At 37.1% G+C, this 16,884-nt stretch overlaps 1 protein-coding gene across 4 annotated transcripts in view; it reads right to left on the bottom strand.

Moving 5' to 3' along the window:
* LAMA2 (laminin subunit alpha 2) overlaps nucleotides 1–16,884 on the bottom strand; it is a 599,838-nt gene that overhangs the window by 432,655 nt on the left and 150,299 nt on the right. For all 4 annotated transcript variants that reach the window (XM_087865477.1, XM_087865478.1, XM_045805578.2 and 1 more), the window contains exon 3: nucleotides 11,946–12,058. In XM_087865477.1, the coding sequence (XP_087721603.1) occupies nucleotides 11,946–12,058 (113 nt within the window). The remainder of the gene's footprint in view (nucleotides 1–11,945; nucleotides 12,059–16,884) is intronic.

Here is a 16,884-nt window from a genome sequence, read left to right as displayed (position 1 = left end):
TAATAAAATATCAATTTAAATAATTATAGTCCTAGACTTCTCTGACACAACGGAATAGTTAAATTGATTAAAACGTGCTTTTCCTACATAAAGCTATAAATATGGTAAAGTCATACAGGGTGACAAATATGACTGAAGTTTAGAATATGGAAAAAGGGTTAGTGAGAAAATTTACTAGGTGTTATTCAGCCTGAGACTTAAAAAAAATCCACAAATTAAAATACGTACAGCATATTTTATCATAACATCACAATGAGGTTACCTCATCCTTTGTTTAATTTTAAGCTTTAATAAGAGTCTTACCTCATGGGTTGTTTTGCACTGTTCATTCATTTAATCATTTATTCATTTAGCATAAATTTATTGAATGCCTCATATGCTGGGCACTATTCTAAGTGCTTAGAACATGGCAATTAAAAAAAGACAAATATATCCACTCCCATGAAAACTGTATTTAGGAAGGTGAGGTAAACAACATTAAACATTTACATATAATCTATACATAGTAAGTTAGGCTGCAATATATTTTATGGAGAAAAAGATATAGCAAGGAAATGGGTTAGGAAGTGGAGAGGAGTTTGCAATTTTAAATAGTATTATCACGGAAGTTCTCGCTAAGAAGGTGGCACTTGAATAATAACCAAAGGAAGTGAGGAAAAAGGTTAAATGTAAACTGGGGAAAATAATTCCAGACAGAGGGACAGTAAGTGCAAAGGCCCTGAGTCAGGAACTGCAAGTACAAAGAGACCCTTAAGACCTGATAGGACACCAGCAAGGCAACTGAAGAGGGGAGATGAGTCCAGAGATGAAACGGGGTGAAGTAAAGATCCTATAAATCCTCATGAGTCGTTGTGCTTTTCCCACTGTGTGGGATGGAAAGCCATTGGAGAGCTTTAGTGGAAGGAGTAATATAATCTGATTTTGTACTAATAAGATCGGTGTGACTGCAGTGTTGAATGTAGACTAAAGTGGAGACAATTAGTACTAATGTTCCGCACAATATAGACACTAAAGCTGGTTGTCACCTTCATTAATGATTAAAAGGTCAGCAAAAATTCATTTAGAGGAAGAACACATTTTCTAATAAATCATAGATCCTGCTTGTGACATTGAATCAGTGATCTTAAAAGAAAAAAACCTGAAGTAGGTAAGGAACAGTGATTTTAATTATATTCTGTTATACTAAACAAGATGTATCCACGTAGGGCATCTTGAATGTGTAGATTATAATCTCCTCTACAGCTAGTTTTGTATTCACCAATTTAGCAGTGACCCATATACTACTAAGAAAAAACTTCAGTGATTTGAAGAGCAGCCATGGACAATTCTTCCATCAAATGTCCTGAGTTCTTGCTAAATGCCAATGTCCATGAGGGAATAAACAGAAGCCTCTGTCTTCAAGGACTCCAAATGGAGTGGGACTGTAGGAAAATAAACATCTGATCACCAATCCAAGGGCCAATGCCTTTGTAGAGATCTGTCTCCAGGAGGAAACCCTTACTGTGTTGAATAGAAGCAACTCCAACCAACACTATTTAAACCTTGTATAGCTTTTTTAGATATTGCATGTGTATGTCTCCTTTGCTTATTTAGGTAATGAGATATTAAATGTAAGTCATTTACACTCCTTTCAACCTCTTGAATAATGAATTACCAACTGTATCTAGCTCATTTTTTCCTTTTTCATGCTTTAATAAGCAGAGCTAACGTTTTCTAAGCTAAAGAACAACAGATTCTTTTAATAGGAATGAGTGAAAAGAATGTCAGGAAAGAATATGCAATGAAAGAATAACAATCTTCCTTTGAGATTGAAAATCTGATAATCCTTATTATGTTTCTTTTTTAAAGTTTTTTTTGTGTTTTTTTGTTTTGTTTTTGTTTTTGTTTTTGTTTGTTTGTTTTTTGAAGGAGACAGAGAAATAGTATGAGCAGGGAGGAGCAGAATTCTTAAGCAAACTCCCTACTGAGCAGGGAGCCTGATACAGGCCTCAATCCCAAGATCCTGAGATCATGACCTGAGCCAAAATCAAGAGTTGGCCACTTAACTGACTGAGCCACCCAGGTGCCCCATCTTATTACGTTTAAACAACAAATAATGAATATATGAAAAATTGAAAGTACTGAAATACTTCAATATATTTCATGCTTTACTATTATAAAAGTGTTCAATCATTTCATTAACAGTTTAGAGAAAATGTTTCTATGCTACTCACATAGATTCTAAAAGTATAGTACTTGCAGAGAAATGCTAATTCAACCTCTTTCCAAGCCTTATTTAACAATGTTAACCTAATTCACTAAATATGTCTCTATAAGATAAATGAATAAAGTATTTAGGTTAAGATCTCTGTAGCTGTACGACAATCTTTCTTGACAAATGCATTTTTAGTTTTGGAGGATAGACCAGGAAGAGAAATGAATTGTTTATTAAAGTGAAGGAGATTCCTACACATGGGCATAACTAATTTCATGACACACCTGGATTACCCAGGAATGAAGATGTTAACAAAGTCTATTAAAAAGGTGCCCCTCTGTGTCTGATCCCACTTGCCGCCAATTAGCTTTCTTTCTAAATAAATCAAAGGGAGAGAGGCCTTTTTTTTTTAAGTCATAAACCGAGATCAGATATAACACATATTGTGGTAAAAATCTGGTTAGAAAGGAGCTAAAAGGGGATATTTTGGATATCTTATTAAATTTCAAGTCCCTAATTTTGTCTTCTAAATTAATGTATGTTTTTCTTTGCCATCATATAGATTTTTGCATACAAATTGGTGCAGTAAAAGTACTCTTCAAGTTTATCCTGATACCAGGACCTCACAATACACAAAACTGCTATTTTGCTATTATCATCACTTCAAATTTCTTGCCATGACATTGTAATATTTATTATGCTAATCTAGAAATTGGGGCACAGCATGATTAAATTACTTGGTCAAGATATGTTGTGAGTAAATAACAGAATTGGGAAAAGTTAATAATCCCTCAGTAATAAAAATCTGAAAACGATCTATGTATAAAATAAGTAGCCATTATCTTCTCAATAAATTGTTTTTCTGGTTTTTTTTTTGTTTTGTTTTTTTTAGTAGTCATCTAGAATGTTAAAATGTAAAAGGAATTTCCCAGTGTAATTTATAAAGATTTGATCAAGGAAATTCAATGGTGGCTGTTTATTTTTAAAATAATAAAGAAGTGCTTTTGGTCAGCTTAAGATGGCATAGTAGTAGGGGCCTCACTCCCCAACACAGCCAAATCAACATCAAATCATTTTGAACTAGGAAACTGATCTGAAGATTAAGAACACAATCTGCCCAACTGGAGGGAGAGAATGTGGCAGATGTGAGGTTCAGGGATGTGAATCGGGGGAGAGAAAAGCTGCGGTGCTGTAAGGGTGAGGAAGGAGACATTTTCTTGGAAAGAAGTCAGGGATAGAGGGAGAAATTGGGAAGGAGATCAGCACACAGGGTTCCTGCAAGACACCATGGTGTGGGGATCCCCTGGGTCACACTGGGAGAGAATGTTCCCCTTCCTGGAGTACATTTGAAGGAGCGTATTTGCCTCTCCAAGGACAAAAGACCTGCCTGAAGGCACTGGGCAGCAGTTCTACAGCAGGGGACAGAGGCACACCCAAAGGGCAGATAACCTAGTCGCAGCTTTTTGCTGTGCTTTACCATAGATCAGGCACCTGGGTGACCATGCAACTTCTTTTCTGGGACAGAATGGTGCCTGGTGCATTGCTGGGGGAGGGGAGTGGGTCTGCACCTTGCTAGGTCCTATAAGATTTGTTGTTTTGAATCCCAGCCACCATTTAGAGAGAAAACACAGGAGAACTATGGCACTAGGTGAGCCAATAACCTGGGCACAGACAGTTTGAGGGCAAGGACCTGAAAAAAGCCTGGGACACAGGAAGGAAGGAAGATCGATTGGTTTTCTGTGAGGGGCTCCCCGAACACTGGTGGTTGCAAGTTCCCCTCCCTGGACATAAGTTCCACTCCCCAGCAATGAGAGGGGCAGGGTGATACCATCTTCCACCACCACCACCACCACCCCTCAGCCCACCGGCATGGCTGGAATTCAGAGAGAAACACAGCACCTCCAGGGAGGCTGGAGTCACTTACACCAAACCCCAGCCCTCTATGCCCAGCAGGAGCATACCTACCAGGGCAGGTTTGACTATGAGCCAAGGGAGCAGGCCTCATCCTCAGAAGACCAACACAGACACCCCCGATCGTTTCAAGTCTACTAAAGCATCAGCTTCAGTTTACGTGGAAATACGACCAATTTGCTTTCTTTCCTTGCCTTTTTTCTTCCTTCCTTTTTTATTGGCATTTTGTAATTTATTCTTGTTATTTTTTTTTAGTTTTTTGCTCATTTGTTGGTTTGTTTATTTTCTCATTTTTTGGATCATGCTTCTTTTTATTTTATTTTATTTCTTCCTTCTTTCTTTTCCTTTGGAATCAAGCTTATAGTTTTTTGCTTGTCTGCACACTTTTTTGTTCCTTTTCCTTTTCTTAGATTAGGTTTTGTTTTGTTTTGTTTTTAAATCAGGCCTACTGTAACAAATCAAAGTACACCTAGTTAAAGGTCTAAACACTCCCCACTACGAGGAAGGAGGAATTCTGCAGAGGACTGACATGTGGGAAAGAGCAGCCAAAACACAACAGCAGAGTGCACACAGCATATATCAGAAACACTTCCTGAAGTTCCAGGCCCTGGACAGTGTATGACCCCTTCTTAACATAGTATTACTCTCAGAAGAAGGAAACATAACAAGCTTTCTTAACACACAAAAGACAGAAACCTAGACATAATAACAAGATGAAGGAATTCTCCCCAAAAGAGAGATCGAGAAGAAATCACAGCCAGGGATTTGCTCAAGAGATATAAGCAATATATCTGAACAAGAATTTAGAACAACAGTCATAAGAATACTAGTTGGGCTTGAAAGAAGCATAAAAGAGCCCAGAGAAACCCTGGTGCAGAGATAAAAGACCTAAAACCTAGTCAGCCTGAAATTTAAAAAAAAATGGTATAAGTGAGAAGCAAAATCAGTTAGATGTAATCACAATAAGGATGGAAGGATCAGAGGAACAAATAGGTGATACAGAAGATAAAATTATGGAAAATAATGAAGCTGAAAAGAAGAGGGAAAGAAAACTATTAGATCATGATATAGACTTAGGGAACTCAGCAATTCCACAAAGTGCAATAATACCCATATCATAGGAATTCCAGAGGAAGAAGAGTGAGAAAAGGAGCAGAAGGCCTATTTGCACAAATTATAGCTAAGAAAGTCCCTAATCTGGGAAAGGTAACAGGCACTCAAGTCCAAGAGACACAGAGAACTCCCCTCAAAAATCAACAATAACAGGCCAACACCAAGACGTATCATAGTGAAACTTGCAAAATACAGAGATAAAGAGATAATTCTGAAAGCAACTAGGGACAAAAGGTCCTTACACTATAAGGGTAGATATATAAGGTTAGCATAAAATCTGTCCACAGAAACTTGGCAGGGCAGAAGAGAGTGGCATGATATATTCAACAAGCTACATGTGAAAAATATGCAGCCAAGAATACTTTATCCAGCAAGGCTGTCATTCAGAATAGAAGGAGAGACAGAGTTTCCAAGAAGAGCAAAACTAAAGGAGCTCCTGAACACTAAACCAGCTCTGCAAGAAATATTAAAGAAGACCTTATGAGTAGGAAAGAGAGGCCAAAAGCAATAAAGACTAGAAAGGAACAGAGACAATCTACAGGAACAGCAACTTCACAGGTAATAACAATGGCACTAAATTCATATCTATCAATAATTACTCTGAATGCAAATGGACTAAATGCTCCAATTAAAACACATAGGGTATCAGAATGGATTAAAAACACAAGACCCATTGATATGCTGCTTGCAAGAAACTCATTTTAGACTCAAAGACATCTCCAGTTCAAAGTGAGGGGTAGAACCATCTATCATGCTAACAGACATCAAAAGAAAGCTGGAGTAGCCATACTTATGCAAACTAGATTTTAATCCAAACACTGTAATAAGAGATGAAGAAGGGTACTATATCATAATAAAGGAGTCTACCCAACAAGAAGACCTAAAAATTGTAAATATTTGTGCCCCCAACTTGGGAGCAGCCATATATATAGATCAATTAATAACAAGCTTAAAGAAACTCATTGATAATAATATAGTAATAGTAGGGGACTTTAACACCCCATTCACTGCAATGGAAAATCATCTAAGCAAAAGATCAACAAGGAAACAATGCCTTTGAATGGCACACTGAACCAGATGGACTTAACAGATATATTCAGAGCATTTCATCCTAAAGCAACAGAATATATGTTCTTTTTGAGTGCATGTGGAACATTCTCCAGAAGAGATCACATACTGGGTCATAAATCAGGTCTCAACCAGTATGGAAAGACTGAGATCATACCATGCATATTTTCAGACCACAGTGCTATGAAACTTGAAGTCAGCCACAAGAAAAAATTTAGAAAGACCACAAATACATGGAGGTTAAAGAACACTGTACTACAGAATGAATGGGTCAACGAGGAAAGTAAAGAACAAATTTTTTTAAAATACATGGAAGCAAATGAAAATGAAAACAGGGCAGTCTAAAACATTTGAGATGCAAAAAAGAGGTGATAAAAGGGACATATAGAGCAATACAGGCCCCCCTTAAGAAGCAAGAAAAGTCTCAAATCCACAACCTAACCTGACACGTAAAGAGACTGGAAAAAGAACTGCAAATAAAGCCTAAAACCAGCAGAAGAAGGGGAACAATTAAGATTAGAGCAGAAATAGGGGCGCCTGGGTGGCACAGCGGTTAAGCGTCTGCCTTCGGCTCAGGGCGTGATCCCGGCGTTATGTGATCGAGCCCCACATCAGGCTCCTCCTCTATGAGCCTGCTTCTTCCTCTCCCACCACCCCCCTGCTTGTGTTCCCTCTCTTGCTGGCTGTCTCTATCTCTGTCAAATAAATAAATAAATAAATCTAAAAAAAAAAAAAAGATTAGAGCAGAAATAAATGAAATAGAAATAAAAAAACAACAGAACAGATTAAAAAAAAACTAGAACCTGACTCTTTGAAAGAATTAACAAAACTTATAAATCCCTTTCAGACTTATCAAAAAGAAAAGAGAAAGGGCCCAAATAAAATCATGAGTGAAAGAGGAGAGATCACAACCCATACCATAGAAATACAAACAATTATAGGAGAATATTATGAACAATTATATTCCAACAAACAGAGCAATCCAAAAGAAATGGATAAATTCCTAGAAACATATAAACTACTAAAACTAAAACAGGATGAAATAGAAAATCTGAACAGATGCATAACGAGCAAAGAAATTGAATCAGTAATCAAAAATCTCCCAACCAACAGGAGTCCAGGGCTGCATGGCTTCCTAAGGGAATTCTATCAACATTTAAAGAAGAATTAATACCTATTATTCTGAAACTATTCCAAAAAATAAAAATGGAAGGAAAACTCCCAAACTCATTCTACAAGGCCAGCATTACTTTGATTCAAAACCAAAGACCCACTAAAAAGGAGATTTACAGACCAATATCCCTGATGAACACTGATGCAAAATCTCTCAAGATACTAGCTAATCAGTTCCAACAGTATATTAAAAGGATTATTCACCATGATCAAGTGGGTTATTCCTGGGCTGCAGGGGTTGTTCGAAATCTGCAAATCAATCAACATTATACACCATATTAATAAAAGAAAGGATAACAATCATACGATCCTCTCAATAGATGCAGAAAAAGTATTTGATAGAATACAGCATACTTTCTTAATAAAAACCCTCCAGAAAGTAGAGATTGAAGGAACAAACCTCAACATCATAAAGGCCATATACAAAAGACCTACAGCAAATATCATCCTCAATGGGGAAAAACTGAGAGCTTTTCCCCTAAGGTCAGGCATGTGACACGGATGTCCACTTTCACCACTGTTGTTCAACACAGTACTTGAAGTCCTAGCCTCAACAGTCAGACAGCAAAAAGAAATAAAAGGCATCCAAACCAGCAAGGAAGAAGTCAAACTTTCACTCTTTGCAGATGACATGATATTCTATGTCGAAAACCTAAAAGACTCCATCAAAACTTTAACTGATATGTGAATTCAGCAAAGTTACAGGATATAAAATTAATGTACAGAAATCTGTTGCATTTCTTATACTCCAATAATAGAGCAGCAGAAACAGAAATGAAGGAATTGATCCCATCTACAACTGCACCAAAAATAATAAGATATCTAGGAAGAAATCTAGCTAAAGAGGTAAAACATTTGTACTCTGAAAACTAAAGAACATGTAGGAAAGAAATCAAAGAGGACACAAAGAAATGGAAAAACATTCCTTGCTAATGGATTGGAAGAACAAACACTGTTAAATTGTCTATACTACCGAAAGCAATCTACATATTCAATGCAATCCCAATCAAAATAACACCAGCATTTTTCACAGAACTAGAACAAACAATCCTTAAATTTGTATGGAACCACAAAAGACCCCAAATAGCCAAAGCAATCTTGAAAAAAGTAAACCAAAGCTAGAGGAATCACCATTCCAGACTTTAAGCTCTATTACAAAGCTGTAATCATCGAGATAGTATGGTACTGGCGCAAAAACAGACACATAGATCAATGGAACAGAATAAAGAACCCAGAAATGGACCCTCAACTATATGGTCAACTCATCTTCGAACAAGCAGGAAAGAATATCCAATTGAAAAAAAGACAGTCTCTTCAACAAATGGTGTTGGGAAAACTGGACAGCCACATGCAGAAGAATGAAATTGGACCACTTCCTTATACCATACTCAAAAACAGACTCAAAATGATGAAAGACCTAAATGTGAGACAGGAAACCATCAAAATCCTAGAGGAGAACACAGGCAGCAACCTCTGTGATGTTGGCTGCAGCAACTTCTTAGTAGATATGTCTCCGGAGGCAAGGGAAATAAAAGCAAAAATGAACTACTGGGACTTCATCAAGATAAAAAGCTTCTGCACAGCAAAGGAAACAGTCAACAAAACTAAAAGGCAACCTACGGAATGGGAGAAGATATTTCCAAATGTCTTATCAGATAAAGGGCTAGTATCCAAAATCTATAATGAACTTAGCAAACTGAACACCCCAAAAAACAAAAAATCCAGTCATGAAATGGGCAGAAGACATTAACAGACAGTTCTCCAAAGAAGACATACAAATTACCAACAGACACATGACAATATGCTCACTATCACTCATCATAAGGGAAATACCAATCAAAACTACAAAGAGATACCACCTCACAACTGTCAAAATGGCTAAAATTAACAAGTCAGGAAACAACAGATGTTGGCAAGGACGTGGAGAAAGGGGAACCCTCTTGCACTCTTGATGCGAATGCAAACTGGTGCATCCACTCTAGAAAACAGTACACAGGTTCCTCAAAATGTTAAAATTAGAGCTAGCCTATGACCCTGCAATTACCCTACTAGGTATTTAACCAAAGGATACAAACATAATGATTCAAAGGGGCACATGCAGCACAATATTATAGCAGCAATGTCCACAGTAGTCAAAATATAGAAAGAGCCCTGATTTCCATCAATACATGAGTGGATAAAGAAGATATGGTATATATAGTATACGTGTGTGCGCGCGTGTGCGCACACACACACACACACATACACACACACTGGAATGTTACTGAGCCATCAAAAAGAATGAAATTTTGCCATTTGCCATGACATGGATTGAACTAGAGGGTATTATGCTAAGTGAAATAAGTCAGTCAAAGACAAATACCATATGATTTCACTCATGTGGAATTTAAGAAATAAAACAGATGAACATAGGGGAAGGGAAGGAAAAATAAGGTAAGATGAAACCAGAGAAGGAGGCAAATCATGAGATTCTTAATTATAGGACACAAATTGAGGGTTGCTAGAGGGGAGGTAAGTGGGGGATGGAGTATTTGTGTGATGAGCACTACGGAAGGCACTTGAAGTAATAAGCACTGGGTGTTGTATGCAACTTAAGAATCACTAAATTATATCTCTGAAACTAATATTACAGGTTATGTTAATTAAATTGAATTTAAATAAGGAATTTTTAAAAAAGAAAAAAAGAAAATGCTTAAAAAATGATAGGTATGCAGAAACGATTTAACAAAAACTTCTAATTGGACCATCCAGTTTTAAATTAGAAGAAAAAAAATGTTATTATGTTTAATGATACTGTGGTTGAGATCAAAGAGTAATATAAGTGATTTGGGTAAATTATATTAACAGTTGACTCTTGCTCCACATACAATTTAAAGAATTCGAGCGTTAACTAGAGAAATTGATCATCACTATTTATTAATTCCCTATCCCAGAAGATGCACAAGATAACAGACAGTAGACTTAACTTCTGATTGGGAAGGCTGACCTTCATTAACCACATAAAGGAGGAGAATCATGGTGCCTGGATAAAGGACCAAGCTGTCTTTATCAGAAGAGGGATGAAGTGCATTTTGAGGGTAGGATCCTCAGGGTATTCATTAACAAGTCTTCATTGACCTACTGTGTGATTGATTAGTGTTGTACTTTGCTCTGCTATTCCCTGATAGTATTCTGAGACTTCCTGAGAAACGCCATTAACTCAAGGCTAACATTCAGCTCTTAGAATGGGTAGACATGAAGCCATGCTGGCTGGCAATTTAGCTGCAGCTCTGAGCCCTTGCCATCATCTTGCTAAGGTCCTGAGTTGTCCTAGATGGGTGAGAAGAGGGTCTCCTGTGAGACTCACCAGCCAGCAATTTGTAATTCCTGAGTGTGTCTCCCTTGGCAAAAAGTGGGCCCAAACTCTGGGGGGGGGGGGAGGGGTTGTACTCCTGTTGATGACAAATAGCATCCATATGTGAAATGGCTGGTGCATATCTGGTCCCCTGGGAATGTGACTAACCCCATTGGCTGGTGCTTCTCTCTACTATGAGCACCTGTGGAAACATGTCATCTACAGTGTATACATAGCATCTGCCACTAACTATCTTGGCCATTCCACCTTCACTTACCCCACAATGCCTTGCCGCTCTGACTCCACTGGGCATGGGAGGAGTGGCTGAGAGCCTTTTGTACACTGATTCCAGGGAGTGAGAAACAGGCTAAGTTACAGAAGTCATCTAAGTTAAATGTCCCCAGTCTCAGCCTTTGGTCAATTAAATTAGCTTCTGTATTTGGAATAACAGCAAAATATGGAAAAGTTTTACCAGATTCCATCCAATTTGCAAGCACAATAATTTGGGGTGATGGTAATTCTTGATTAATAACTTTAGCCTGACCTGAATATTGTGAATGGAAAGAAGAAAGAAATTAAGTGTAGAAGGCACCCAGGCCTCTGCCACACAAACTCTAATAACTTCAACATCAATTTTGTACAACTACAAGGCTTGTTACCTTGTTTAGTGGCCCAAGTTTAATTTAAGAATCAACTGTCACAGCTTGTTCAACTCTCAGTAATGAGAGGCAATTTACTCAAGAGCCCTGTTATTCAAGAACCTTTCAGAGCACACACCATGAGCAGAGCAGGAGGGCTGTATTATTTTAAAAGTTAAAAATGGCACCATTATATTTTCTTTATGTAAAATTTTGTTGATCTACATTTTCATCATTAACTCTCATTAGTCAAAACAGAACCAGCTCCTAATTCAGTTCTAAAGTCTTCATGGGACATCATTTTTATTGTGCTTTAAAAATAAATGCCAAATATTTCTAAATAACAATATCCTAAAGGAAGAGACCCCTTTGTTCCTCGTATTAATAACAGAGGGCAATAAGAAAAGTATCCTTTCACCCAAGAACTACTAACTAAACAAATAGTAAGTCCAAGATACAACTTTAAAAGTGGAAAATGATTTTAAAAAAAAAGAGAGAGAGAGAGACACTATACCTGCTGTAAATCCAGTGTAATTGTCACATAATGGTATTCAATTCCATTCTTAATACTGGGACTCTGCCACCAGGTGTTCTTTCCATCAATAGCATTTGTAATCGGGTGTCTTTCTGTTGAATCAGTAGCAATATGTAAAAGGACCAAAAAAAAAAAAAAAGGATCATATAATGAATTTGTAGCTGTTTCTTTAAAGAGAGAAGTAAAACTAACTTGAAAGCATCATCTTGTGAATATCAAACATCAAAATAATATAAAGAAAGAGCAATTCATATCTTCAACAGAATTAATTTAATGCCAACGTTTTCATAGCACTCTATAAGGTAGCATGAAATGCCTCAAGAGTTGGGCTGTAAGAGAAGAACCTGCTCAACACTCTGGCCATCAACTAAAAATAGGCAACTTTAAAGATTACTACAGAAATTAAGAGTGAAGAAATAATATTGAGATCCAATGGATGTGTCAGTTATTCAAAGAAACAAAAACTGTTTGAGGCAGCTCTCATATGCCATCTGCTTTGTGAACAAAAACATGAAATCGTGCATTGTGGTTGAAAGGTACTTGAAGATTGACCCTTCTGACTATTCATTATTACCAAGACTTGAGTGGTCCAGTATGTATCTGGGTTTAATATAAAATGCTGTCAAATCCATCCTATGAGACTTTTTGCAGTCAGTTCTTAACTGACCAACTTCCAACCACTATTTAAAAATATAATGAAAGATGGGGCACCTGGGTGGCTCAGTTGGTTGAAGTCCAACTCTTGGTTTTGGCTCAGGTCATCATCTCAGGGCTGTGAGATCAAGTCCCATATGGGTCTCCATGTTCAGCCAGGAGCCTTCTTGAGATCCTCTCTCTCCCTCTCCCTCGTCCCCTCCCCTCAAGTTTGTGTCCTCTAACTCATAAATAAGTAAATCTTTAAAAACATATATATATAGTGAAAGATACTCCAAACCTCCCATCTAGCATTTTCCCATCCCCATCATCACTAACTCAATGGAGGAGTCTGGACAATAATGGCAAGCAGGGAGAGAATAGCACATGAAACTCTGCCCTACCAACAAAATGTGGATCTTCCCTCACCTTTATTCCAGGTAGATGAGAACAGAACCCAGTTGCACATTAAAAGGAAGACTGGAGATAGATAACAGGAGGGTGGACAATCACCCCCTGCCACTGTCTTTTCTTGCCATCCCTTTCCTTCTTACGTTCTTCAAACCTTGCCTTTACTTCAACTTAGCACTGTGCATCTCACAACAGCAGCCATTATGCCTGAGGTGCCAAAACCCCCATTCTGTTTTGGTTCTTAGTTATGAGTTCTTGTCTGAAATATGTTCTTGTTTTCCAAGTAACACAAATTCCTTTTTTTTTTTTTCTTTCTTCTCTTCTAAACAGGCCTAGCTCATTCACAGGCGAGGATGGCAGGAGTGGAGGTAGATGGAGATGTCCCTATTTCTACTCTAAGGGTTTCACTAAGGGTGCTTAACTTCCTAAATTCTCACTTGAAAGTCAACATATTTAACCATAGAAATGTAAACAAACTGAAGGCTAGCTTCCCTGCTACCCTTTTGTACATTATGGATTACATAGGACTTGAGGCATCAGGCTCGAGAACTTTTTAACACTACTTCTCTGGGGAGATGTTTCAAATAATAACCTTTTAGATCAGAACACAATCTTTTTTGTAAATGGAAGGAATACTTCAAATAATGAATAAACCACATCACTACCAAGAGCAATCATGGACTCTCCATTTGCCTACACGATTTAGTAATGCAGACATGTACTCTGATGATAATGGTGATGAAAAAGGCATGAGATCTGCAATATGAAGAGCTGAAGTATACGGAGCTAGATATTCCACCTGGCTCCACCATTTGGTATTTAACCATGGCAACTCATTTAAATTGTGTGTGCAATTTTTAAAATAGGGATAACAAAACTCCACTCTGCAGCAGTGATTCCCAGATTTTCAGAAAAAAGTAAATTTAAAAAAATGTACGTGAGAGAGATTTGTGGAACTGATATGAGTTTTGGCTCTTCATTGATGCAAGTCACAGTAACCTCCAGTCTCCTTTACTGTCATTTAATATACCACCACTATTATTTCATCAAATAATGAACGATTGAAACCAACAAAGTTTTAAAGAACCATAATTTCAAAATGAAGAACAGTTCTTTAAAATGCGTTCATTTTGTTGTCAATAAAAATTCAGAATTTCTCATTTTCTCATTTTTCCATGGACCAGTAAACATACCTTGGATGAGAACTCTAAACTAACATGGATACGAGAGGAACATTACAGCTATTAATATTCTAACCATTATTATGCATATACATAAAATAAATTACACATCTGTTCAAAATGTATACTCTTCTGAATCTTAATTAGAGCTGAATTGCATTTAACAAAAAATTTGAAAAGAACAACAAAACCAAGCAAAATGAAGTCCTCAATGCAATAGGAATTTCATAATAAAGTGAAATCATCTTCAAAAGAAAAATTTTTATTCAAAACTGAATGTTCACTAAATTTGCCATTTTTAGAATAAATACTTTGACTATATTAGTTTTATTACAGGAGCCTGTTATGACTTGTTTAATTAAAAACATAGAGGCTTCTGTCCTTGAGTTACTTTTGGGAAGATGAGAGCATAGGACAGGACAAAAATATTCTATTTTTATTGATAAATTATTTAGTTCAGCTAAACAACTGGATGGATTTTGGTTTGTATCAAGTCTTATCACATTCGCAGTCCACTGAGATGAGGCGTTCTATCTCATTACTGAAAAGTAAAACTGCTGAATGTATTTAATAATTAGCACTTGTTCTGTTGAAGCTACAAAAGGTGTCAGGTCTTTACAATGACAGCAAATACCATAAGCTAAACCAAATATCAAATAAACGCCCTTGTGCTACCAGTGGGTGCTGAAATTGGCACATTAGGAGTCAGAGCCATAAGTGAAATGTTTCTGGCATGCTTCTGAAGAAAAATAAATATCACAAACATTCCCCAAACATCTCCGAAATCTTCTTTACAGACTGTGGGTTTAATATGTGATAGAAAAACACAAACAAAACCACATTTCCAAATCAAATTTGTGGCTCTTAGGTAATTCTGAGAGAAGCTATCTAATTGGAAATTTTGATATCTGTCACCGCAGGTCAAATTGATATGAGAATTAGTCACGAAAACGAGGACTGGGAGATGAATCAACAATTAACCATAATCCCCATTATGAAAGTTTAATCATAATTAATTTGCAAATACTGATTAATTGTTGGCATACTTCCCTTATTTAGAATGAGATAGAAACTTACAACATCCTCAACAGGGATAACCACACAAGTCAATCCAAGGGCTAACTGAATCAGAAAATTGGCAAGGGACTCATTGATGAGGTAAATCTCTCAAACTGCTAGTTTCTAATTGGGAAGCACCATCTATTAACAGGAAGTTCAAGTTTCCTTTTCTTTGTATGGTAATTGAGTACAGACCTGCCAGATTTATTCCAGCTGTTCCATGAATTTGTAAAATTTTATCATCTGTTGCTCCAACTTGTCCTAAAATACAATCATGGAGTTTATTGCTAGATGTTTATTCTTACAGGGTATTGTTCCTTCTAAATTTCTAGTTCCAAAACGGGACTTCTAAATATAATGAAGTTGTAGCTTAAAATTAATCACACAAAGTAAATCCAGACTATGATAAGTTCAAAGAACATTTCAGGTAAATAAAAATGAGGAAATACAAAACATAACGCCTTTGCATCTTCCTTAGTTACTAAAACAATCCGTTCACTTTTGTCGCAATATAAAGCTGTGGGATGGGCTTGCCTAAAAACTGAGACGCAAGAGACTCTGAAGGGGGAAGTGACAGGGTCGTTCTTGGACTCAGTTTGGCAAATGGATCTCATCCATTGTTCCAACGAAGAGTCTCCATTCAATTATTTTCCACCCCAATCTTTGCATCTTCTTTCTATTCTGTTTCTGTGACTGTACATAGCTCCTTCTTTTTCTCCTTTCCTGGAATACCTTTCCCTCTAATCTCAGGCAATTAGGCTTTTCAATACCCAACTAACTCTGACTACCTTCTTTGAAACTTCTTTGGATACTTCAGTTCCCACTAATGTTTTCCTTCTCAGAAATTCTACATTACTTATAATATGTACCACAAGGTATATAAGCCCTGAGTTTACAGTTTCAAATATTTGTTTAATTGCTTTCTATATCCAAACCTTACCTATCCTAACATTATACTTATAGGCAGGAGCTATAAATATGTGTATTTATATTTATATACATACATATATACACATATATACACATATGCACACACACAATTTTACATACTTTGACTCTCCCTCCCAGCCCATCATAAACATACATTCGCACACTCCCAACTACCTGCCGACCACTCCCCATCCCATCCCCACCATTTCCATGCCTCCGGGCTTTTTCACATTACTTATGAAATCATCGATGCTACCAGTCTAAACAAATGGCAGTTCCTCCCCATCAGGCTTCATTTCCTCCCTAATGAACCTAAAGCTCACAGTCCATCAATTCATTTATCTTCTGGCCTTTACTTCCATTTTCTTGCCACCTTACCTTCCACTCCACTTCCTCTGTAAAACTCTGTAAAGGCTCAGTACAAACATTTGATTCTTCCATTTTACCCCATATGGAATTCTTACTTTATTCTCATTATGGCTCGGCAATTCTCCTATTCCCCAAAAGCCGTTAATCGAAATTTTACTCCTTTCCTTAACAGAAGATCCAGACACACGTCTTAATGAGAAAATCAAAAGCATTAAATAAGAATTCCCTCCCAAATATTTCCTTCTATCTGCCTCTACTCACCCCCCTCTTTCTGATTTGATCAGTTAAAAGATATGTGTCTCCTAATTTAAGGCTTTCCCCCTGTGTTTAGGGAC

The sequence above is a fragment of the Ursus americanus genome, chromosome 11 (assembly GCF_024610735.1).
Source record: "Ursus americanus isolate L20-20 chromosome 11, mUrsAme1.1.p, whole genome shotgun sequence".
In the NCBI taxonomy this organism is placed as follows: domain Eukaryota; kingdom Metazoa; phylum Chordata; class Mammalia; order Carnivora; family Ursidae; genus Ursus; species Ursus americanus.
The sequence above is the reverse complement of the archived record's forward strand: the minus strand, read 5'-3'. Positions and strand labels throughout refer to the sequence as shown.